The following is a 24,206-nucleotide window of genomic DNA, read 5'->3' as shown; positions in this document are numbered from 1 at the left end:
TAGAAACTGTTAAGATTTTAGGCACCAGGACTGGGAAGGTTGCTCAGTGGTTAGGACAACTGACTACTTCTCCAGAGGACGTAGGTTCCATTCCCCGCACCCACAGAGTGGCTCTCACCCATCTGTAAATCCAACCCCAGGGGCTCCAAATCCTTCTTCTAGCCTCAGTGCATCAGGGTGCACAGACACACGCTCAGGCAAAACACCCAGACACTTAAAATGACAATGAAAAAAAAAGATTTGGGGTACCTTACAAATGAGCTAAATGTGTTGTGTGTAATGAAATGGCCACAAGCCTTTGAGGATCGTGATGGGATGTCCTAGTGACATGTTTAGCTGTTAAATTGACAAAAAGCCTTTTAAAAGATAGTTAACCTTGTCAGCCTGACTGGATTTGGATATGTCTTTAACAGTGTTTCCAGAGAGGTCTATGTCATTTCCTTGTGGTGTGTGTGTGTGTGTGTGTGTGTATGTGTGTGTGTGTGTGTGTGTGTGTGTGTGTGTCTGTGTAAAGGGGGCACACATGAAGTCAACATCAGATGTCTTCCTCTATTGTATTCCCCCGTATTCATTTAGTTTGTTTTTGAGACAGGCTGGCCTGGACTCCCTATACAAACAAGGCTGGGCTGGAACTCCAGAGATGCACCTACCTCTCTGGGTGGGAAGCTGGGGTTGAAGGACATGTACCATTATGCCTGGCAACTAATTAATGAGAATCTTTCACTGAACCCAGGGCTCACCATTGTAGCTTAAGTGACTGGCCAGCGAGCGAGCTCTGGGGATCATCCTATTCCTGAGCCTCCCCCGTCTCCCCCACCAGCACTGGGCTCTAGGCAAGTCACACCTAGCTTTTTACATGGGTACTGAGGGTCCAAACTCAGGTCCCCTTGGTGCACAAGCACCTTACCCACCGAATGTCTCCCAGACCCCAGAAAGGGTTGAAGAGAGAGGACTCACCCTGATGTGGGAGATAGCTTCCCAGGGGTGGGGGTCCTGGACGGAGGAGGAGGGAAACAGGAAGCTGGGAAGCGCCAGCTTCCCTTCGTTTCCTGGCTGCAGACATGTCTTCCTAAGGTTTCCAGGCTGGCTTTGAACTGGATTAAGATCCTTCTGCCTCATCCTCTGCAGTACATAGGACTGCTGGGATATAGCACCCCGCCTGCCTTAGTCTTGATAATTTGGGCACATAATAGAGATTTGGAAGGGACAGAGCACATTGAAAACAACCTAATCCAACTCTTCCACACTCAACAGGGAATTTGCCCACAAACTTTTCTTTCTTTTCCCCTTTAATCTATGTATCTATACACACATATATATGGGGGGCGGTGCCCACCGGTGCACGGGGCAGGGTAGGGGATGGGGGGGCTGTCCAGGAAAGGGCATCAGATACCCTGGAGCTAGAATTAGAGCTGGGTTAGCTGCTGGGATCTGAACTCCAATCTTCAAGAGCAGCAAGCTTGCTTGCCTGAAGCCATTTCTCTGGCTTCCCTTTTCTGTCATTCCCACTATGATTGGTGAGGGGCCTGCTGTCCACCTTCTTAGAGAGGAACTCACGTTTTTTTGTTTTGTTTTAGCTGAGTACCAAACCCAGGGCCTTGTGCTTGCTAGGCAAGCGCTCTACCACTGAGCTAAATCCCCAACCCCTGGTTTTTGGTTTTTAAACTGTTTGTTATGGCCTGGCAGTACTGGCGCACACCTTTAATCCCAGCACTCAGGAGGCTTAAAGCAGACAAACAAATAAACCCCAACTGTTTGTTCTCTTGATTTTTAGAATTTTTTGAGACAGGATCTCACTGTGTAGCCCAGGCTGACCTCAAAGTTGTGGCAATCTTCCTGCCTCAGCCTCTCAAGTGCTGGATTACAGACATGACCCACCATGCCCAACTTAATTTCTTAATTTTCTTTTCTTTTTAAAAATTTTTTTATTTTTATTTTTATTTCTTATGTATACAGTGTCCTGGCTGCATGCCAGAAGAGGGCACCAGATCTCATCACAGATGGTTGTGAGCCACCATGTGGTTGCTGGGAATTGAACTCAGGACCTCTGGAAGAGCAGCCAGTGCTCTTAACCTCTGAGCCATCTCTCCAGCCCTCTTAATTTTCTTTTCCCTTCTTTTTTATTTATTTATTTTTTCAAGACAAGGTTTCAATGTGTAGTCCTGGCTATCCTGGAACTCTCTGTAGACCAGGCTGGCCTCGAACTCTTGGAGATCCTCCTGCCCCTGCCTCCCAAGTACTGGGTTAAAGAAATGAGCCACTATGCCCAACCCAACTTAAAATTTTCAATTACAAAATTAAGCACCTATTAATGAAAAAAAAAGATAAAATGACAATAAAGGAAAGGTTCAGAATGGCGGCGGCGCAAAGCCTGGGATGGTGGCACATTCCTTAATCCCGGCACTCAGAAGGCAGAGGCAGGTGGATCTTTAGGACTTTCGGGCCAGCCTGGTCTAGTAGCGAGTTCCAGAGTAGCAAGCTACACAGTGAGACTCTGCATCAAATAACAAAACAAACAAAACAACAAAAGAAAATAAAAGGGGAAAGAAGTAGAAGAGCAAGGTCTTCCAGACCTGGCCTTGGGGCTGACGCCAAAAGACATCTTAAGACTGTCTTGAATGTCTTCTTGCCATTCAGGGCAACGGGGGTCCAAGTTGTAGATTTCCAAAGTCATTCAACAAACCTTGCAGGCCCCAGGACTGTTGAGAGAGAAATTAGGGTGTGCCAATGAGCCCGAGGAAGGGAGGAAATTGGAAATAGGGATGTTCAAGGAAAGAAGGGGGGGGCAGAGAGGTCAGGAGAGTCCCTGAGGGAGAGAGGGCAGGACTAACAGGCTCTGGTGGGAGAGAACAGAAGTCTAGGAGGGGGAGGGCAGTGGGGAGGGTGAACAGTATGGGGGATTCAAAGCCCAGCACAGGGGAAGAGGGGGTGGGGCTCGCAGGAAGCCCCCCTCCCTCTGCAGCAGGAGGGGGTGGAGCCTGAAACGGGAGGCGGTGTCTGTAGGAGGGGCCTGAAGCAGGAGGGCGGGGTCTATACTAGGAGGCGGGGCCTGCAGCAGGGCGGATCTCACCTCCTTGATCTTCCGGAGCCTTCTTTGTATGCACCTGCTGTTCCTCTCCAGTTGATTCCATGGCTGGAAGGGTCTTTGGGGGTTCACAAAGTTTGTCCAGCAGTCAGTAAATTCTGAGATGGAAAAAAGGGTAGGCAGTGAGGTCCCGGGCCCTGCAGAGGCCTCCCTTCTTCCTTCTCCCGCCGTCTCTTCCCAGGATATTACTCTCTGCATAGAATCCACCCTTCGGGGTGGAGGCACATCTTTGCCCTCAGCAGGGTCAGCACCCTTCCTTCCTGCCCAGCTTCTCCCCCAGCCTCCTGGCTATGGCTAGTCCTCCTGGAACTGAGAAACCTTTGCCCACCGGTGGCTGTGGTCCCTTCTTACGCGGGAGGTCCATGACGTCCACCTGGATCCCTGATTGCCACAGAAAACAGAGCGCCTCTTGGTACTTCCTCCTCCAGTGGAAGTACAGGCGGGAGGTGTAGATGCGCAGAACCAAGTCTGGGTGATCCTTTTTGAATGCAGCCAGTTTCTGGGCACAGTTCGGGCAGGGGCTCCATGTGAGGTAGCAGGTGATTTGCACTTGGCCCAGCTCCAAGGAGCGCATCTCATCAATGAAGAGGATTTCTGCATGTTTACCTTTCTGAAGGGAGTCCAGGCAGAGAGAGGAAAGATTTGGAAGGCGGAAGCCAGACATCACGTGATTGGGGGGGCGGGTTGATCTTGGAGACCAGGCGCTCTAGCTTGTAAACTTCCTAATGTCTTGCCTAGCAGAGGAGAGACTCCTTTCTGCACTCACTCCCTAACTCCACATTCCCAAAGCACCCACAGCCTTTTCTAAGTTGGACGAGGACCTCAGAGGTGCCCAGAGAAAAGGGGTCCCCAGTGCTGTGGTCTCACTTTAGGATGCTGACCCAAGAGTTTTTCTTTTCTTTTCTCTTTTTATTTTTTCCCCCTTCAAGACAGGGTCTCTCTGTGAAGTCCTGGCTGTCCTGAGACTCACTATGTAGATCAGACTGGCCTTGAACTCACAGAGATCTGCTTGCCTCTGCCTCCCCAGCGCTGGCATTAAAGACGTGCACCAGGGCTGGAGAGATGGCTCAGAGGTTAAAAGCACCGACTGTTCTTCCAGAGGTCCTGAGTTCAATTCCCAGCACCCATGTGGTGGCTCACAACCATCTGTAATGAGATCTGGCACCCTTTTCTGTGTACATAATAAAATAAATCTTTAAAGGCGTGCATTATACACCCAGCAAGAGTTTTTCAAAGATGTTTTCATCAGAATGCAGCCTGGGAGACAGCAGTCAAGAGGCCACTGTGTGCACTCCATTGTTTCTCCGAGGCAGTAAAAAAGCTGATCTGGGAGGGTCATCTAACATTGAGTGCACCACGAGCGGCCGGAAGACTTTGCTATGGAAGGGAACGACCTCAAAAGATCCAGGGCCAGCAAGAAGGACTAAGCCCCAATGTTTAAGTGAAAGAAAAAAAAAATGGAAGTGAACGCTGGCACCCTCACAGTGTGCAGGATGTACTGGAGAGGGGAAGTCCCTGGCTGCCTCTCCATCTGGCTCTGAGAACCCATCTGGCACCTTGTTTTGCAGGCAGCCTTTGAGCGGCTCTTGGTCCTTGGACTGCTCCAGCTGGTAGCACAGATAGGTCGTCCTTTGGTAGTAGCGATGCTGGACTGGCTCAACCTGGTGCCCATTGTTAAACTGCAAGTTGAATATGTCTTCTCTCAGCAGATTCACTGGGTTTCTGTGCAAGAAAGCAACAAATGAAGGTGTGAAAAATGTGACCTCTGGGCCAAGGAGGGGACGGTGCAGGTGCCTCAGGGCATGGTCTCCCTCCCAACCGGTGTGCTGGCGCCACTGTGCCTCACTCCCTGTGGATGGCATTTAGGAAAGATGGGCATGCTGAGCCATTTCAGAAAATGCTTTACATTTATTTACCCATTTATGAATTCTGAGTGTGTGCCTGTGTGCAATTATACACGACTAAATGTCATAACCCATGTGGCGGTCAGAGGTTAGCTTGCAGGAGCTAGACCCTTCCTTCACCCTGTGACTCATCAGGTTGGCAGCACATTTACCTACTCAGACATCTTGCCAGTCCAAGACATACACATACATATATACACATGTGTATATATATATTTAGCTGAGGATCAAACCCAGGGCCTTGTGCTTGCCAGGCAAGTGCTCTACCACTGAGCTAAATCCCCAACCCCCGAGACCTATTTTTTTGTTTGTTTGAGACAGGGTTTCTCTGTGTAGCCTTGGCTATTCTGGAACTTTCTCTATAGACCAGGCTGGCCTCAAACTCACAGAGATCCACCTGCCTCTGCCTCCTGAGTGCTTGGATTAAAGGCGTGTGCCACCACCGACTTGATTCGAGACATTTTTTTGATGCAAGGCCGTAAGTCCAAACTTAAATTGACATGGCTACGTGACATCACTGTCTGACGTAGAAGCTCCCCACATAGAAGCAGCCCCACAGAGCACATCTGCACACTTCCTACTGCCCTACCCGATGATCTAATGACCGACCCTCCTCTACTTCTGACGTCTGCATCATCAACCTGTCACCACCGTCCCTACATGGCCTCCTCACTGCTCTTCTGTTTCCCTTCACTCACAGGCCTTGGTGAGTGGCATGTGTGGTCACAAACAAGTGATGTCTCTAGCCAAGGCTGCTCCCCAATGGAACCTGTAGGTGTCTGGGCTCCATCACTGGCCTTGGAGTGAAGGCATGGATTCTTCTGGGACCATCTCTCTGCTCTGGAACTCAGGGACACCTGATGGTTCCTGGCCAAAGTGACTCTTTGGTGGGACCTGAAGGCCTAGGACAAGGTGGCTCAACCATTTAGCCTAGAAGGGAGAAGGGACTGTTTCCTGTCTTGTCTCACTTCCTGGTTGAAATACAGGAAGCCCAGCTCATCCTGGGTGAATATGTGTGTTGTGTGGAATTCTCTCTCTCTCATCTCTGTTGCTGTGACACACAGCAAAACTTGCCTCTTATCTCTCAACTCCTGATTTCAGAGTGTGACCCGGATGGCAGGGGCAGCTTGTCTGGAGTGAATCCTCTTAACTCTGGCTTTGCTTTCTTGCCTGCCTTTCCTCATGGGTCTCTGCACTGAGCCCCAAATCCTGTGATCTCTGCTGGAAACTCCATCTTCCATTGATTGTAAGTCTCTGCTTTCTTCACAGGAGTGCTGACTGCCCTGTGCCTGGAGCCTTCTCTATGAAGTAAGATACCCTTTACCTTCCAAGAGGATACTTTGTGAGTGCCCACAGTCCCATCATGGGACAGCCACCCCGTCCTTTTTGACTTACTGCTAGGATGCTTTTTTTCAAGTGGACTGGTCCAGACTTTCAGACTCTAAAGGCATTGAACTCCCTGTGTAACATCACAGGCCAAAGTGTGAGCTCCCAGATTAGGAGCCTTGGCCCTCCACGGTACTGTGCATTTTCTTTCTTTCTTTCTTTCTTTGTTTTTTTGAGACAGGGTTTCTCTGTGTAACAGTCCTGGCTGTCCTGGAACTCACTCTGTAGACCAGGCTGGCCTCAAATTCACAGAGATCCACCTGCCTCTGCCTTGTGAGTGCTGGGATTAAAGGTGTGCACCATCACAGCCTGGCTATCTCTCTTTTTCTGTGTATACATGTGGTATGTTTGGTGTACATGCATGTGGCCATGTACACCTATGTATGCCTATGTGGAGGCCAGAGCAGGGCACTGGGTATCTTTATCTGTCACCCCCTACTTTGTTGCCTTGAGACAGACAGGGAGCCTCTCACTGAACTGGGAGCTCCTCATTTAGTCTAGGATGGCTAGCTGGTGAGCTCCCGGGACCTGGCCATCTCTGACACGCAACACTGGGTTATAAACAATGCATCTTTACCAACTTTTTTTTACACGGGTACTGGGATTTGAACTCTAATCTTCATGCTTACAAAGCAAATACTCAGACCTCATGAGCCACCTCCCTCACCCCTGTCCTTCTCTGTCAAAATTCAAATCTACAAAAACTCACCGCATGTTGGGGCTACAGGGCCGTCTGAAGGACTCCCGGTGACTCAGTGGTTAAGAGTACTTGATGCTCTTGCAAAGAACCCAGGTTTGGTTCCCAGCACCCACACGGCGGCTCGTAGCCTTCTGTAACTCTAGTTCCAAGGTATCAGATCCCTCCTCTGCCCTCTACAGGCCATGCCTGCGGGTGCACTTACATAAGTACAAAACATTCATATGCACGAAATGAAAAGAATTAAATCTAAAAACAAACAAACACAGAACCTTTAATCCCAGCACTCGGGAGGCAGAGGCAGGTGGATCTCTGTGAGTTCGAGGCCAACCTGGTCCACAAAGTGAGTTTTAGGACAGCCAGGGCTACACAGAGAAACCCCATCTTGAAAATCCAAAACCAAACCAAATACCTCACCACATGTAAAGTTCGGTGAGATTCTTTGAGCCTTAACTCATCCAACTTACCTCTCAAAAGGAAAAATGAAAGCAAGTGGACACATGTTACATTTAGCAGCAGCACCCATCTCAGATCCCAGGCCTGACTCCCAAGACTGCACATAATGGGGGACAAAGAACAGTCTGGAGGTGTCCATTCCTAGTTCACACTCTGGGAAATACTGTGAAGAGGCCCAGTGGTCTGGGCCCAGCCTGCATACTCACCCTGCCTTGTTCTTCAGGAGGAAGCAACCCCATGTTCTCGGGGGGGGGGGGGGGGGAGGGGGGAGGAGGGGGGGGGGGGGAGCACATGCCATCTGTATTAACACTGCAAATATCGGTCATCATAGAAGGGTTCTTGGCCTCTCCTCATTCCCTCTCCTCCTGACTAAGTTTGAGTTCATTGTCCAAGACCGATGAATCTTTTCTTTCTTTTCAAAAAGATTGCAAGCAAGGCAGTGGTGGCGTCGGGAGGCAGAGGCAGGTGGATCCCTGTGAGTTTGAGGCCAGCCTGGTCTACAGAGTGAGTTCTAGGACAGCCAAGGCTACACAATAAAACTGTCTCAAAAAAAAAAAAGATTTTAGTTTTCATCTTTAATTCTGTAGGGGCTGGGTAGGGGGGAGATAGGTATGTGCACATGTATGTAGGTGCCCACAAAGGCCAGAAGAGGGTGTCACATTTCCTGAAACTGCAGTTACAGACAATTAGGAGCTACCTGATGTGAGTGCGGGGGTTCCTCTGCAAGAGCAGTTGGTGCTTTTAACCACTGAGCAGTCCCCAAGCTTTTCTTATCTTGGCCAGATCATGCTGGAAGGTAACTCTGTAATCCTCAGACTCATGTGAAATCAAAGCCCTCCCCTCCCCCAGTAGTGTGGGTGTGGGCACATGCATGCATGAGTGCACACATAATATCCAGATGACAATCAGACCAGCAACACACAGGAACTTTGTGTATTAGCAGCACATAAACAGCCTGATGGAACTATCCTTCAGTGTATTCCATAGCTGAAGCTTATGAACCTAAACCAAGGATTGTAAAGGGGCCAAAAGGGCAGCCAGAACCCAGGGGAGGAGGGATCTTACAACATCCAAAGTACGCAGGCAGCCCTATTCCAACAGTGAACACTCAAGGATTTATGCTTTCTTCCTCAAAAGGACTCATAATCTACTTATGCCCATCCTTGCCTATGCCCACCTGGCAGATCTTGTTTTTGAACAGAGTCATACTGTGTAGCTCTGGCTGACCTAAAACTCACCATGTAGAGCAGGTTAGCCTTGAACTCATAGAGATCCACTTATTGGTGCTAGGATTAAAGGTCTGTGCCACAGAAGGGGGCGGGATGGAGGTGGAGGTAGGCTTTTAATCCCTGCACTTGGGAGGCAGAAGCAGGTGAATCTCTGAGTTCAAGGCTAGCCTGGTCTACAGACTGAGTTCCAGGACAGCCAGAGCTACACAGAGAACCCCGTCTCAGAAAAAACAAAACAAAAACAAAAAACCCACAAACAAACAAACAAAAAAAAAAAGATCTGTGACACCACACCTAGCATTAGATAGGTCCTTCTAAATTTTTTTTTTTTTCATTTTTATTTATGTGACTCTGTGTGTGTCTGCCATCCCCGTGTAGCATGTTAGTTAGCGTCTGGTGCACTGTGTGGGGACTGGGGGATTTTATCAGGTAGGCTCTGTCTATGAGACCCTGATAGTGATCTACAGGCTCTACCTGGGAACTGGAGGGCCCAGGGCAGTCAGGCTGGCACAGTCTCAGGCTCACTCTCCTTCCTGTTATCCTGTGACTTGGCAAAGCAGAGCCTGGGATGGAGACGGGCCTCCTCATGCAGTCTGAGCAAGGACCCAAAAGAAAAGAAAATGCCAGAAAGGGAGGCGGATGCACAGCTGGATTGGGAAGGGGGAAAGGCAGGTGGAGTCCTCTTCACTCACCCCTACTTGGCACTGGGTGTGGGTCAGGGCGCAGGATTTCATCTCTAGCCCCAGAGTAGGTAGCACCCCTGCCCTATCTGCTGCACCAGCAGTGCAGGAAAGGGGGACACGGTGGGGCGGGGTGGGGGCAGGAGGGGGGGTTCATGGCTCTGTTATCTCAGAAGAGGTCTCAAGCACACAGAGAGCCTGAGACTGTCTCTAGAGGCCACACAGCAATGAAGAAGATGGCTGGAGTGATGGCCAGGTCTGCTTGGCTGGGTTCCCTCCCCCTCCAGCTGCCGATTCTGTGGCCTTCATTGTTCTAAGTAGCAGGAGTAGGGGGGTGGGGAAGAGGTGACTCCCCCACGGCCTGCTGGGTCTAAGATACAAGGACATGGACTTCAAGTTCACATTCCTGAAGCTGTCGGCCTGCTTTGGCAAGTCTCAACCAAGGATCCTCAGATTAGAAAACACAAAGGACATTCTGTGAAAGATACCACCTCAGGGCTTGGCTCTCACCAGAGCTAGAGTCCCCAGCAGGCCCTCTCTCTCCCCACAGTCCTCCTCCATACCTCCTCCCTACCCTCAGCTCAGCCTCCATCCAGCCCTGGCTCCAATCCCATGTTAACTCAGGCAAGAGTTTAGAGAGCCCCTCCTCCCCGATCCACCCTAACATCCTGGAGCCCCCATCTGAGGATTCCAGAATGAGCTGGGTCCTTTCAGGAAGAGGTCACATCTATATACTGGCAGCTTATCCAAGTCAGAGGGCTGAGGTGTGTCTCACATCAAAAGACGGAATCCTGGCTTCTCCCTAGAGAATATTCCCACGTCTCCAGCCTTGGGAGGCACCATGAGGGACAGAATACAGCAAGTCTGTGAGCCAGGGGAAGAGGTGTTTGCTGCCTGGGGAGCTATGCCAGGCTCTGGCAGCTACTGGACATCCGGGGGTGGGTCTCAAGGACAGGCCTAAGTATCTCCCAACACAAGAGGCAGTCTTGCTCATGAGGGACAATGTTGGTGACTGGGATCATGGAGCTTGGGGCCACATCAGGGCTCCTCTGTACCTCTTCCCTTAGGGGAGGTTTGAAAGGCAGACATGCTGACCCAGCCAGAGGACCCCCAGATGCTGCCCTCAAATGACATACCAACAGCCCAGAGGAAGATGGGACTCTGGCCACCACATGGTGACCTCATAGTGTTCCTGCCCCTGTGTCTGTATGCCTGGAGCCATCTGGGTCAAGCTGAGGCCTTGCTTCTCATGGTGTTATGAAATGGCAGGGGATGCCAAGCGCTATTGTCCCTGGCCAGCCTGTCTGCATGGTCCCCTGAGCTTTCCCAAAACACCTGCCTCCTGGTCTCACTTTCTATCCTGCCCAGTGCTAGAGGTGCATCCCCCGGTTGTCCCTTTTGGCCAGCCTTCTACACTGAAAAAACAAACCAACCAGTATTTATTTCTTGTATTATTATTATTTGTGTGTGTGCATGCGTGCGTGCATGCGTGCGTGCGTGCGTGCGTGTATGTGCGTGCGTATGCGTGTGTGTGTGTGTGTGTGTGTGTGTGTGTGTGTGATGTAGGTGTGTATCTGCCATGGCCTAAGTCTGGAGGTCAGAGAACAACTCTGTAGAGTTGGTTCTCTCCTACCTCCTTTATGTGGGTTCCAGGGATCAAACTCATGTAGCAAGGCTTGTATGACAAGCACCTTTACCCACCGAGCCGTCTTACCAGCCTCTACTCTTACCCGCCTTGTTCAAACCCCCTCTCCGACACTTATGTAAGTATATATTCCACTATTCCCTTCTGTCCCGGCCCCATGGCTCACCTGCATCCCACCCAGAACTTCATCTCTGGGAGACATCAGACAGATATTTGACAGGGTGAGTGAACAATGGGGAGGGTCCCAGGGTGCAGCAAGGTCTAAATGGAAGAGGGTGTCAGGGCGTGGTCAGGGATTCTCCTGGGCCCTGACAACTCTGCACTCTCCATCCACAAAGAAGTCTCTTACGGTAAGGAGCCCAAGTTCAAGGTCCTAAGCTTTGGGACTCATTTAGAGAATGGAACCATTTAGATAGGTCCTAATCAAAGCCTTACAATGGGAAGAGGGAATTTGGACAGATGGATGCTAGGAAAGGAGGACCATAGTGCACAGAGACCCAACAAGAAGGGACTGTCTACAAGCCAGAGGAGTCTCAGAAAAAAACTGCCCGTCAGCCTCTTGGACCTGGAGAGGGCACAGTGGGCTGGCTTAGCATCTGGTGGGTGACATCCTGGCAGCTGGGAATCTGGCAGCCTCTTCCTTCCTCTGAACACTCAGGTTGCATTTTTTTTTTTTAAGTCAGGGTTTCTCTGTGTAGCCCTGGCTGTCCTAGAACTTGATCTGTAGACCAGGCTGGCCTTGAACTCAAAGAGATCTGCCTGCCTCTGCCTCCCTAGTGCTGGGATTAAAGGCATGCGCCACTACTGCCTAGCATCTGTCTTTTATATAAAAAGAAAAAAAACAAACAAAAAACTTTCTATGTGCATGTGTGTCTGTGTGAGGGTTCTGGATTCCCATGGACTGGAGTTATGTCCAGTTCTGAGCAGCCACGTGTGTGCTGGGAATTGAACCCAGGTCCTCTGGAAGAGCAGCCAATGTTCTTAACTGCTGAGCCATCTCTTCACCTCCTTCAGGCTGCCTTGTTGGAGTCTCTCTACCTTACAACCTCCATGTTTACACATACACCAATTTGTTTCCATTTAGCAAGAGGATTCAATCATGATGTCATGATCGGAGACACCAGGTTTCGGGGTGGGACGAGCTGTGTGGGTAAAGATGCCCCAGAGAAAGAGGAGGTCTGGGAGGAGGGAGAAGGGAGGTGGCCCGGCATAATAAAACCCCTCACCTGAGAATCTCCCAAAGCTTGGAATCCTGGAACCTAAAATTGATTTTAAGTTTCTTCCAAGGCCTGAATGACTTGCCGCCATTGTCCACAAACTTGTTCCAACACTTTTTAAATTCTGAGATAGAAGAGGAGAGAAGGCAATCAGGGGCCGGCAGGACTCTCCATAGTCCCTCAAGGCTGGCTCCCTGGCTGCTCTCCCTTCACTGTGTGGCAGACCCACAGGCCCTCCTGCAGCCTGATGCCAACCACTCACCTGGGAAGTCCATGGCAGCTAACTGGGCTCCTGCCTGAATCAGCCTGTGAAGCTTGTGCTGGTAGTGGGGGTCCCAGAAATAGTAGAGGCGGGAGCTGAAGATGGTCAGGCTCAGGTTGCGGTGGGTGGCCAGGAACCTGGCCACCTGCTCTGCACAGGTACCACAGGGGCTCCAGGACACATACCAGGTGATCTTGTACTCTTTACTAGGGGGTAACACTTCCAGTAATTGGGTGTGGAACCAGTAGAGGAAGCACTCTTCAGCGTGGATGTCATCCTGGGAAAGAAAGGGGAACCCATGATGGGAGAAGGCCGCGTGTGGAGGTGGGATTCTGGCACTGGACTGGTTCTGCGTCTCCATCCCTCCCCATCCTCCTTTGTTAATTTTATATTCCAGGTTTAGCTACTAACCCCACATCCATTCTACAACTCCCCAGCATCTCTCAGTAGCACTCTGAGCCCTGCTGTAGCCAGGTCCACTGGGCGTCTAGTTATCATCTGCCCTATCTGCCAGCAAGGGCACGGGCTAAGATGTTCCCTTAGCTGACCGTAGGTAGCTACTGAGTCTTGAAATGTGGCTCATCTGAGTTAACATTTACAGCAAGTACGCAACACACAAAGTCATTTTGTTTCCTCTAAAAATTTATTTTACTGGTTTTTCAAGACAGTGATTCTCTGTGTAGCCCTGGCTGTCCTGGAGCTGGCTCTGTAGACCAGGGTGGCCTTGGAACTCAAGAGATCTTCCTGCCTCTGCCTCCTGAATGCTGGAATTAAAGGTGTGCACCACCATGCCCAGGCACATTAATCATTCTATATTCTCAATGGGCTGAGGAGAGCCTGAGCAACAGATTTATTTAGATTGTGTGTGTGTGTGTGTGTGTGTGTGTGTGTGTGTGTGTGTGTGTGTGTTCTCATATGTTGGAACACACATGTGCTGGAGCATGTGTATGTGGAGGCTAGAACTTGATACTGGATGTTTTTCTCATTCACTCTCCACATTGAGGCCGGGTCCCCACTGTACCCAGAGCTCGATGCCTCAGCTAGCCCAGTGAAGCCAGCTTGCCCTGGCACTTCCCTGGCTCTGCCTCCCATAGGTTAGGATCATAGCTGCCCTCTATGCCCACTCGGCTTTTACATGGATGCCTGGGATCCAAACTCTGGTCTTCATGCCTCTGCAGCCCCTTGGTATTTATTTATTTGTTTGTTTGGATAAGATTTCACATCACCCAGGCTAGCCCCAAACTCTACATAACCAAGGATGATCTTATACTGCCAGCCCTCCTGACTTCACTTCCTGAGAGCTAGCATTACAGGTATGAGCCACTGTGCCTGGTTTTTCTGTGCTGCCAAGGATCAAACCCAGGACTCCATGCACGTCAGGTAAACACTCTACCAACCCAGCTACATCTCCAACCCTAATACCTCTTTTCTGAAGACCCCTTGGTAAAGGGGGACAAGTTCACCGCACTCCATCCTAGTCACCTCGTAGCACAAGAAGGTGTTGTTCCGGCTGTTGGCATAGCGTAGGTTCTTAAAGTGAAAGTAGAAGGTTTTTTGATATAACAGCTTTATCGGGTTTCTGCAGGCACAAGAGAGAAAACAGAAGTTGCAGCCTGTGCCCTGGAGGGACTCCAAGCAGAACAAGGTCCCTGGAGTCCTGAGACACCGTCACCTGTCAACCATCTCAGGGAGATGGGGGGGGGGGGGGGGGGGATGATGATGCTGATGTCAGTAGTAGTCCCTTCCAACCTGTGTCCCGGTGCTGGCCCTTCCAGCGGAGCCCCCGCCCCCTGCCCCGCCCCCCCCCCCCCCCCCCCCCCCCGCCCCCGAGAACATGGGAGGCACAGAACTCTTCCAACCTTGAGTAATATGTTTAGCATTTCATCCCAGCTCCTGCCTGACTTGACACCTCTAGAGAGTATGGAAGTTTTAAAAATCAAGGAAACGGTACTCCAGCTATGACTCAGTAAAGCGCTGACACACAAGTCCCAGTTCTCAGAGCAGATGTAAACGCCAAGCACAGGGGTGTGCATCCACAACCCCAGAGTTGGGGTAGCAGAGACAGGAGGATCCCAGGAACTCTTTGGAATCCACAAGTTGGTTTCACTGAAAGACCCTAACTCAAAGAAATAAGGCGGAGAGTAATTGAGGAAGACAGTGGACATCAACCTCTGGTTCCCAGATGTGAGCACACGTATGCAACCACACACACACACACACACACACACACACACAGATCTTGTCAGAGAAATTCCTACCTTCACATAGACAATCTACTGTCTCAGCATTTCTTGGGTCTGAACTCATAAAAATCCTTCCATGACCCTGCAGGAAATGTTCCCATTTAATAGACAGGGGAAGCCCAAGCCTGTAACTATAGCCTTTGGGGAACAGGAACAGGGGGAGATTATTCCAAGATTGAGTCCTGCTTGAACTATATAGTGAGTTCAAGCCTAGCCAAGATCATAGCAAAATCCTGTCTGAAAAAGCCCAAAGCAGCCAAACTACCATCACCACCACCACCACAAAAATCCCACAACACAGTAACAACCCAAAACCAAGAGGCAGACATCCCCTATCACAGAGCTTGGTGGGAAAGAACTGGGAACCTGGTAGACCAGTTGATCTCCAACTTGAACAACGGTGAAGTATTAGTGGACCCCTCCCTCACAGTCATTAGCCTGGAGAACAAAAGGCCGGAAGACCCAGACTGCAATCAACCACTGGTCAAAAGAATGAGTCTTATCTCTGTCACAGGGAGGAGAGGTGACATCCGGGCCTGGTTTCAAGGCCACCCATGGGCCAAGGCTATCAACAGATAAGTGCCTATACCTGGCTTCAGGAACTCTAAGCCTGGAGGGAGAGCGCTGGCTGGCAAGGGGCTTTCTGTTGAAGATTAAAGACACGCTTTTCTGTGATATGCCCTCCTGAGGCCCTCCTGACAGTGGCTCTGTACAGCTCTATCCATCACTAGAATGTTCTAAAGACAGGAAAAAAAACCCCACTATGGGCCAGGAAGATGATTCAGCAGGTAAAAGTACTAGGCTTGAAAGCCTGCACCCTCCCCATTCCCCCACACATGGCTGCTTGTGGTGCAGGAGGGCCAGTGGTGTCCGGTTGCTGACCACTCTTCACTCCTCCATTTTCTTGGCACTAACTGGGCCTGCCTTCTGCTTACACATGAGCCGTCCAAGGAATTCTTTAATCAAGATCAAAAGCACCAGGAGAGGGAATGGAAATCAGTGACAGTGTCACCCGTGGGAGTAGGCAGTTTGGGGGTATAACTTTCATATTCATATGTATATATGTATAGAAATAGCATGCTCTATTTATTTATTTAGGTTTTCTGAAACGGTTTCTCTGTGTAGCTCTGGAACTCACTCTGTAGCTCAAGCTGGCCTTGAACTTACAGAGATCCACCTGGCTATGCTTCCCAAGTGCTGGGATAAAAGGCATGCGCCGCCGCCTCCGCCACCACCACCCGGCTGCTTGTATCTCTTGACTTTGGATATGCATGTGTACGTGTGTACATGTGTATGTGTGTGAATATGTGCATGCTGGGATGCCTGGAGGTCCGGAGAGGGCCTTGGATCCCCTGAAGTTGGAGATACAGGTGGTTGTGGGAATTGAACTTGGGTCCTCTGTGGAAGCAGAAAAAACGTTCCAAAGTGCAGAGCCAATCTCCCCAGTGCCAACCCCGCCCCCTACTCTTTTTCTTTTTCTCAAACGTTATCTGAATGGTGTGGTTGTGAGGGGTCGCGGTGGCCATCCAGGAAGTGGGTGTGGTGTGGGACTTCTTTTCACTCTTTCTTTCCCAGGGTGGCTACTTCGGGAAAGGTGATGCACACCGTCTCAAGACAGTGGCCCCCTCTTCTCCCGAGATTGGGTTAGAACAGCATAGAACATCCATCGAAAGTGCTCCAAAGTTTGCTTCCATGAACTTTTCTTTAAATTCAGACGCACAGCCCAGGCCAGGATCAGCGGGAAGACCCACGAGGGAGCAGCCCCAGCCTGAAGAGGAGTTTTAAGAGGAAGAAATATGGGAGACATGGAGATGGGGGCCAGGGGGTCAGTGTAAAAGCAGCTACGAGGCAACCGCGGGACCCTCGAAGGGAGTGGGGGCTACAGAAGATCACGGAGAGAGAGAGGAGTCGCAGGGTTGGGGGCCTGGAGGAGAGGCCCAGCACATAGCACAATGGGGGCCCCCAGGAAGAGACTGCAGGGGAAATCTTGGAGTAGCGGGGCCAGCGGTACCTGATTGGCGAGTAGGGTCTGCGACGGCGGCATCCCGGGCAGGTTGGTCCCATCCCAGCTCTGGGCCCCACACGCTGGGATTGCATTTCCTGTGTATAGGCCCCGGTTTTGGGAGACCCCAGAAATGCGAGTGACCTCCTGGGCCATGTGAGTGCAGGCCCCACCCTCTTCCTGCTTCAGCTCCCGGAATGGGAGGGCTCTGGGCGATCGAGCCCAGCAGGCTCCTGCCTACCTTCCCTCCTACCCTCTGTCCCCTCGTTTAGCAGAGACCTGCTCCTCGGTTCGAGGGCCCGAGGGGATAGCAAAGAGAAAGAGAAACTAACTGATGGTGGTGGGAGGCCCGCACCGAGCTCGGAGAGGGGCAGGACACGCCTCTAGGGTAGCCTCAGGCTTCTCCATCCCACCGGCTCATTCCAGGCTGTGCCAGAACTGGGAGCCTTAGCTGCCAGCTGAACCCTGACTATTCAGGTGTGAAGGAGGCGTGGATTCTGGGTGGGGACTCCTGGGCTCTCTCCCCTCGACTCAGGGGAGGGGACAGTCTAGCTTTAGGTTTCTAGTTGTGGACTTGGATTTTGGCATCTTTCGTCTCGAATTTCCCAGCTGCCCAAGGTGTAGAGCCCGCCTGGGATCGACGGGGGGGTGGGGGGTGGGGGGGGCACAAGCTCAGACGGGTCATTGATGGCTCAGGACCAGACAGCTGCCGGTGGACGAGCTGGCATTAGAGCCCGTGATCCAAGCTCATATCCTGTTTGTCCCTGCAGATGAGGGAGACAGATGCTCCAAGGTGAACGAGTTTGCTTTCTCCACAGACCTGGTTCTCAAAGGTGGCAGTGTGGACCAAGAACCAGAAGCACAAACTTCTAGTTATTGAAGTTCATCCAGAGTTCTTTGGAGGAATGAATGCACATGGCGTCAAATAATCTGTCCTTGGATGCATGTCTGTGCTGGTGAATCCGAGCTCTCTGCAGAGGCTCTGGGCCAGTAGCCTGCTGTCCTGGAGTGAGAATGTGTCACAGCGCCCCCACCTGGCGGAAGTCTGTCCTACCTCTGTGCAAAGCGTATTAACTGGTTGAACTTGGTGGGATGAGGTGTGTGCGAAGGTTTTTCTATTGCCATGGAAAACAAATGGGCACAGTATAACAGCATTAATGATAGTTCATTCAGAACTAGACACATTTAAAAAGAAAATATAACAAAAAGGAGACACAGAAAATGTACCAAACCCAGATTCCGAGGAGTCCGAAGAAACAGCGGTAAAAATTCCATCTTTGCAGCCAAGGAATGAACTCTGTCCCCTTATTACTGTGTGGTCTTGGGTGATTTATTTAACACCCCTGAGTCTAATATTTCCCCATTTATAAATGGGCATTTTTTAAAAAGCCAACCTGGTGATGGTGGTGCACACCTTTAATCCCAGCACTGGGGAGGCAGAGGCAGGCGGATCTTGGTGAGTTCCAGAGACAGAGTGAGACTACAGAGCAGCCAGAGCTATGCAAAGCAACCCTGTCTTGACCCCCCCCCCCAAATAAACTCCTACTTTATGGGGCTACTGGCAAGATAAAATGTGGTTTATATAAGGAACGTAATGGGTACTCAAATTGTTACAAGAACTGAACCAAAGAAATGATATCACCACTGACATTACATTTATTTCTTTATATATATATATACATACATATATATATGCATATGTGTGTGTGTATGTGTGTATTTTAAATTTATGTATTTTTATTTTGTGTGCATTGGTGTTTACCTGGATGTATGTCTGTGTGAGGGTGTTGGATCCTGGAGTTACAGACAGTTGTGAGCTCCCATGTGGGTGCTGGGAATTGAACTCTGGTCCTCTAGAAGAGCAGTCAGTGCTCTCAACCTCTGAGCCATCTCTCCAGTCCCATATACATATATATATATATATATATATATATATATATATATATATATATATATATATACATATATATACATACACACACACACACATATATATATATATATATATATATATATATATATATATATATATATATATATATATATATATATATATATGCTGTGGGATGTTCTGTATGTTAAATGTGTTGCTCTGATTGGTTAGTAAATAAAACACTGATTGGCCAGTACCAGGCAGGAAGTATAGGCAGGATAAGGAGAGAAGAGAATTCTGGGAAGTGGAAGGCTGAGGCGGAGAGATGCTGCCAGCTGCCGCCATGACAAGCAACATGTAATGTACCGGTAAGCCACAAGCCACAAGCCACGTGGCAACTTATAGACTAATAGAAATGGGTTAATTTAAGATATAAGAACTAGATAACAAGAAGTCTGCTGCGGCCATACAGTTTGTAAGCAATATAAGTCTCTGTGTGTTTACTTGGTTGGGTCTGAGCAGCTGTGGGATTGGCGGATGGCGGATGGGAAAGATTTGTCCTGACTGTGGGTCAGGCAGGACCAGAAAAACTAGCTACAAATGGTGTCCAACATGGGGCGCCAGATACTGGTGAAATTATTAAGGCCTCTCCATGTAGTTAAAAGGGAGGTTTATTTTGTGGGGTAACTTACAAGTGAAAGGATAGGTAACAGGGTCTGGGAAAGGTGTAGCGCAGTCCAGCGGTGTTCTCTGGAGAACTCTGCTCAGTCTATCTCCAGCACCCAGGGTCCAGGAACCAAGAGAACTGGCACATCCGGATCTCGGGTCTTCAGGGTCCTCTCTCAGCCCTGCCTTGTAGGCGTGACAGTTACCGAAGCCTCAATGGGGGTTGGAACTTCCAGATCAAAGCTGGAATGACTACCCACTACACACACACACACACACACACACACACACACACACACACACACACATTGGTTTTTCGAGACAGGGTTTCTCTGTGTAGCTTTGTGCCTTTCCTGGAACTCACTCTGTAGACCAGGCAGGCCTCGAACTCACAGAGATCTGCCTGGCTCTGTCTCCCGAGTGCTGGGATTAAAGGCATGCCTGGCTTGCTTTGCTTTTTGAGACACACTCTCACTAGGTAAATCAGGCTGAACTTGAACTCAAGACAGCCTCTTGAGCACTGTGATCACAGGCGTGTAAGCACTGTGCATGGCTGTGTTGTGCTGTCCCTGTTAATTCCCATGGTGAGTGACAGTGAACAGTGTGTGCAGATGCTTCTCTGCCATCTCTGGCTTTGTACTAAATACACTGGCAATCTGCACAAATAAATTCACCTCCTTGACTCTTTCAACCCTGTAAAGCTGAAATGCCACCAAGTCCAGCTCTCCCCTACCCTCCCGTACCAGCCTTCTCCCATCTCTGGAATCTGCACTTGTAAAATGGAATTGTTCATGCCACCAGCGAGTAATAACCACTATCTCAATTTGAGCCACATTTGAAGTGAGCTTGATTTGTTTGTTTGTTTTTTGTTTTGTTTTGTTTTTGTTTTTTGAGACAGGGTTTCTTTGTGTAGTTTTGTGTCTTTCCCGGAACTTACTCTATAGCCCAGCCTCAAACTCACAGAGCTCCACCTGGCTCTGCCTCCCAGGGTGCTGGGATTAAAGGTGTGCACCACCGCCACCCGGCCGGAGCTTGATTATTATTGGGGTGGCCAATGATTGCCTCCTAAGTCAGGTTAAAGAAAGCAGCCCGAATCCATGTCTTGGCCCCTTTAAGGAGTGAAATCAGGCGTAGTTGCAAAGCAGTTTTACAGAAGAGCGTCAACTGGGCAATAAGGAAATACAGAAAAAAAAAAAATCTCCAAAAAACATCATGTGTGTTGGGTCTGGGAATGTGCAAATATTGAAGACGAGACTGCCAATCTTGTATGAGCAGAAGCAACTTTATTCCATCATCCTGGGGTACCAGAACTTCTAACTAGTTAGGGCCACAGGCAGGCTGTGATGTGCTCTGTGACTGGAACAGAGGGAGTGGGTCCTTTAAGGGGGGCACTCAGGGGTGATATAAGAAAAATAATTTTTACAATTTGAGATTAAGTCCTGGATGATGGTACATTCCAGGAATTTACAACTTTTGATAACATTTTACAATTAGTAGTATGATTTGTGATAACATAGTGTTTGTACAAGCTTAACAGGGGGGTTGCTTACACAAGTCTGTGGTTATCTTAACACAGCTCTTGACACAGCTGGGGTCTTGTCTTTGTCTTTAACCAACTGTTCTCCCTGTGACTGAGAATTTAGGGCAAGGCTCAGGCAGTACAAGTAGCTGGGTCGGTGGGCTTATGTTCAGACCTACTCTGGGCTGTTGAGTGTGGTTACCGTGTGATTAGGGAGGGTAAGGGTATTATCAAAAATAAGTCAAGGTCATGGTTTGGGGAAGATCAGGTTCTAGGAAGCAGGGAGCAACTCAGCTCTTACAGTAAATAAAAACTTATTTCTAACAATACAGCATAATGGCTCCTGCCCTCCAAATGGAGCCAGGCAGGTTCCTCAGAATCACACCCCACTTGTGTCTCTGTGTGTCCTAGTTAGGGTGATTATTGCTGTGATGGAACACCATGACCAAAGCAACTTGGGGAGGAAAGGGTTCATCCGGGTATGCTTTCACATCACTCACTGTTCATCACAGAAGGAAGCCAGGACAGGAACTCAAACAGGGCAGGAACCTGAAGGCAGGAACTGATGCAGAGGCCACAGAGGGGTGCTGCTTACTGGCTTCCTCCTGGTTTTCTCAGCCTGCTTTCTTACAGAATGCAGAGAAGGCACCACCCACAATGGCCTGGGCCATCCCCTGTCAATCATTAACTAAGAAAATGCCCTCCATCTGTGTCTTATGGAGGCGTTCTCTCAATTGAGGTTCTCTCCTCTGAGGTAACTCTAGCTTATGTCAAGTTGACACAAAACTTGGTAGCACTCTGTGACTGGCTTACTTCAGTATCTCCAGAGTCTCTAATGTCCTTTCTCTCCTGCCTTGCTTCTTTCATTTGTTTTTGAGGCAGGGTCTCTCAGTATGCAACCCTGGCTGCTCTAAAACTCAGAGATCCGTCTGCCTCTTCTAATCCATGGCTGGGGTTACAGGTGTGTGCTAACATACTTACACACACACCTCCCGTTTTTTGCTTTTTGGAGACAGGGTTTCTCTGCGTAGCCCTGGCTGTCCTAGCACTCACTCTGCAGACCAGGCTGGTCTCAAACCCAGAGATGCTCCTGTCTCTGTCTCCCGAATGCTAGGATTAAAGAGGTGTGCCATCACCACTCAGCCCATTTTTGGGTGTTTTTTTTTTGTTTTGTTTTGTTTTGTTTTTTGTTTTTTTGAGACAGGGTTTCTCTGTGTAGCTTTGCTAAACTGGCTTTGGAGACCAGGCTGGCCTCGAACTCACAGGGATCCGCCTGCCTCTGCTTCTCGAGTGCTGGGACTAAAGGCGTGTGCCACCACCATCCGCCGTTTTTGTTTTTTAATGGCAAATAGAAGCTCTGAGGCTGGAACTGAGTTTGTTTTTTTGTTTTTGTTTTTCAAGATTTATTTATTTATTATGTACACAGTGTCCTGCCTGCATATATCCCTGCAGGCCAGAAGAGGGCATCACTCTCATTATAGATGGTTGAGAGCCACCATGTGGGTGCTGGGAATTGCACTCAGGACCTCTGAAGGGCAGCCAGTGCTCTTAACTGCTGAGCCATCTCTCCAGCCCGAGTTTTATTTTACTTTATTTTTATTTTTTCCAGATACAAAACAAACAGGTTTATTCTGTAGGCCAGCCCCACAATCATGTAGGATCTTCAGGTTGAGTTCACAGGAAAAGCGAGAGACAGAGGAACTTTCCACATTCCGAGGGTGCCAGGGCTCAGGCTGACAGCTCCATCCGGGCAACCCAGCGATGCAGCTATCTCAACACCCTTTCCTGTGAGGACAAGGGGAGGGGGCCATTTTGCTGGGAAAGGTTAGATCACTTTTGCCTGAGTTTCTTGATAAAGGAAACTTCATCTCGTTTCCGGATGCCATAATCTCTGAGCTTCTTCCTGTCCTCTGTGAGCTTCTCCCCAGCTGAGGTCAGATGGTATGTCCACCACATGTTCGACCAGCTGATGTGCTGAATGCCTCCTTCCCGCTCCTGCTTGAGCTGCATGTATCCTCTGGTTAACTTTCTTCAGGTCCAGGACCGTGGCATTCTGTATGACGACCACAGGCACACTATCTCTCCATCCATCTTGCACATTCGCGGACTGTGGGCCATATTCCAGTGCGATCTGAGAGCTGACCTCTTCTAAAGTGACCTGGATTGGAAGGTCGCAGAGCAGCGGGTCTTGCACTACCATGGCAAGACCTTCTTGGAACACATCCATGGCTTTGGAATGAGGCAATGCCTCCTCCTCATCCTCAGGCACTTCCGGCCGATCCACAGGCTCCGGGTCCTCCAGGGCTGCCAGCTACCGGTTGGAACTGTTTTAGAACATTGTGTGGCATGCAGTGAGCCCTGGTTTCACTCCCCAGCACATAAAGGCAGCACTTAGGAAGTGGAGGCAAGCAGATCAAGAGTTCAAGGTCACTGTGGATTGCATTTGGAGTTTGAGGGCAGTTGATTAATTCTCCCTCTCCATTCATCTGCTGATAGACACTTGGATTGCCTCCACATTTGATCTATCGTGACTAATGCAACTATAAACACCACATACAAACCTCTCTTTGAAACCCTCTTTCAGTTCTTTGGAGTGTATACCCAGCTGTGGAATCCATGGATCATATAGTCATTTTATTTTTAACTTTTCTTTTGAGACAGGGACTCATGTAGCCCAGGCTGGCCTGGAATTCATTATGTAGCTGAAGATGAAGTGCTGGGGCTCGAGACTTGTGCCACTAAAACTTGCTTTATGTGACATGGGGATCAAACCCAGGGCTTTGTGCCTGCTAGGCAAGCACTCTATTGGCTGAGCCCTGTCCTCAGCTCTATTTTTTTTTTTTTTTTTTTTTTTTGGTTTTTTGAGACAGGGTTTCTCTGTGTAGCTGCGGCTGTCCTGGACTAGCTCTGTAGACCAGGCTGGCCTCGAACTCACAGAGATCCACCTGCCTCTGCCTCCCGAGTGCTGGGATTACAGGCATGCACCACTGCTGCCACCACCATACGGCTCTCCTCATCTCTATTTTTAACTTGGGGCTGGGGTGGTGGGGGAGGGGCACTGCCGCACTATCTTCTACAGCAGGTGTCTGTTCCCGCTGAGCAGGTGTCTATCTACCTGGTGGCTTGAGTCTGTCTCCTCGCCTATCTTCTGTTTGATTGCTCTGTTCACACTCTCCTCCTCCTCCTCCTCCTCCTCCTCCTCCTCCTCCTCCTCCTCCTCCTCCTCCTGCTCCTGCAAATGAGAAAGGGTCTCACTGTGTAGAGCTGGCTGGTTTGAAACTCGCTAGGTGGACCAGAATGGCCTCAAACACACCGAACTCTGCCTGCCTCTGCCTCTGGAAG

The 24,206-nt window shown here is 49.7% G+C and overlaps 1 protein-coding gene and 1 pseudogene across 1 annotated transcript; both read right to left on the bottom strand.

Moving 5' to 3' along the window:
* Nucleotides 1-2,506: 2,506 nt before the first annotated feature.
* Nucleotides 2,507-16,948, bottom strand: LOC118597331 (DNA dC->dU-editing enzyme APOBEC-3-like). The gene is made up of 8 exons (XM_036208805.1): nucleotides 16,816-16,948; nucleotides 13,984-14,140; nucleotides 12,562-12,838; nucleotides 12,309-12,423; nucleotides 4,642-4,807; nucleotides 3,437-3,695; nucleotides 3,071-3,183; nucleotides 2,507-2,699 (listed from the first exon to the last, which is right to left on the bottom strand). The coding sequence occupies exons 1-8, from the start codon at nucleotides 16,899-16,901 to the stop codon at nucleotides 2,634-2,636; spliced, it is 1,239 nt and encodes a 412-aa protein (XP_036064698.1). The 5' UTR covers nucleotides 16,902-16,948; the 3' UTR covers nucleotides 2,507-2,633.
* A 5,746-nt stretch (nucleotides 16,949-22,694) lies between these two features.
* Nucleotides 22,695-23,121, bottom strand: LOC118596780 (annotated as a pseudogene).
* Nucleotides 23,122-24,206: the final 1,085 nt, after the last annotated feature.

This window comes from Onychomys torridus, chromosome 16 (assembly GCF_903995425.1).
Source record: "Onychomys torridus chromosome 16, mOncTor1.1, whole genome shotgun sequence".
Classification (NCBI taxonomy): domain Eukaryota; kingdom Metazoa; phylum Chordata; class Mammalia; order Rodentia; family Cricetidae; genus Onychomys; species Onychomys torridus.
Note: the sequence above shows the minus strand (reverse complement) of the source record. Positions and strands in the feature narration are given on the sequence as shown.

Coding starts and splice junctions, on each gene's coding strand:
- LOC118597331 (XM_036208805.1), bottom strand. CDS start 16,901: ATGCAATCCCAGCGTGTGGGGCCCAGAGCTGGGATGGGACCAACCTGC. Junction 12,839..13,983: donor AAGGGGTCTTCAGAAAAGAG/GTATTAGGGTTG, acceptor TTTCTTTCCCAG/GATGACATCCACGCTGAAGA. Junction 12,424..12,561: donor AGCTGCCATGGACTTCCCAG/GTGAGTGGTTGG, acceptor CTTCTATCTCAG/AATTTAAAAAGTGTTGGAAC.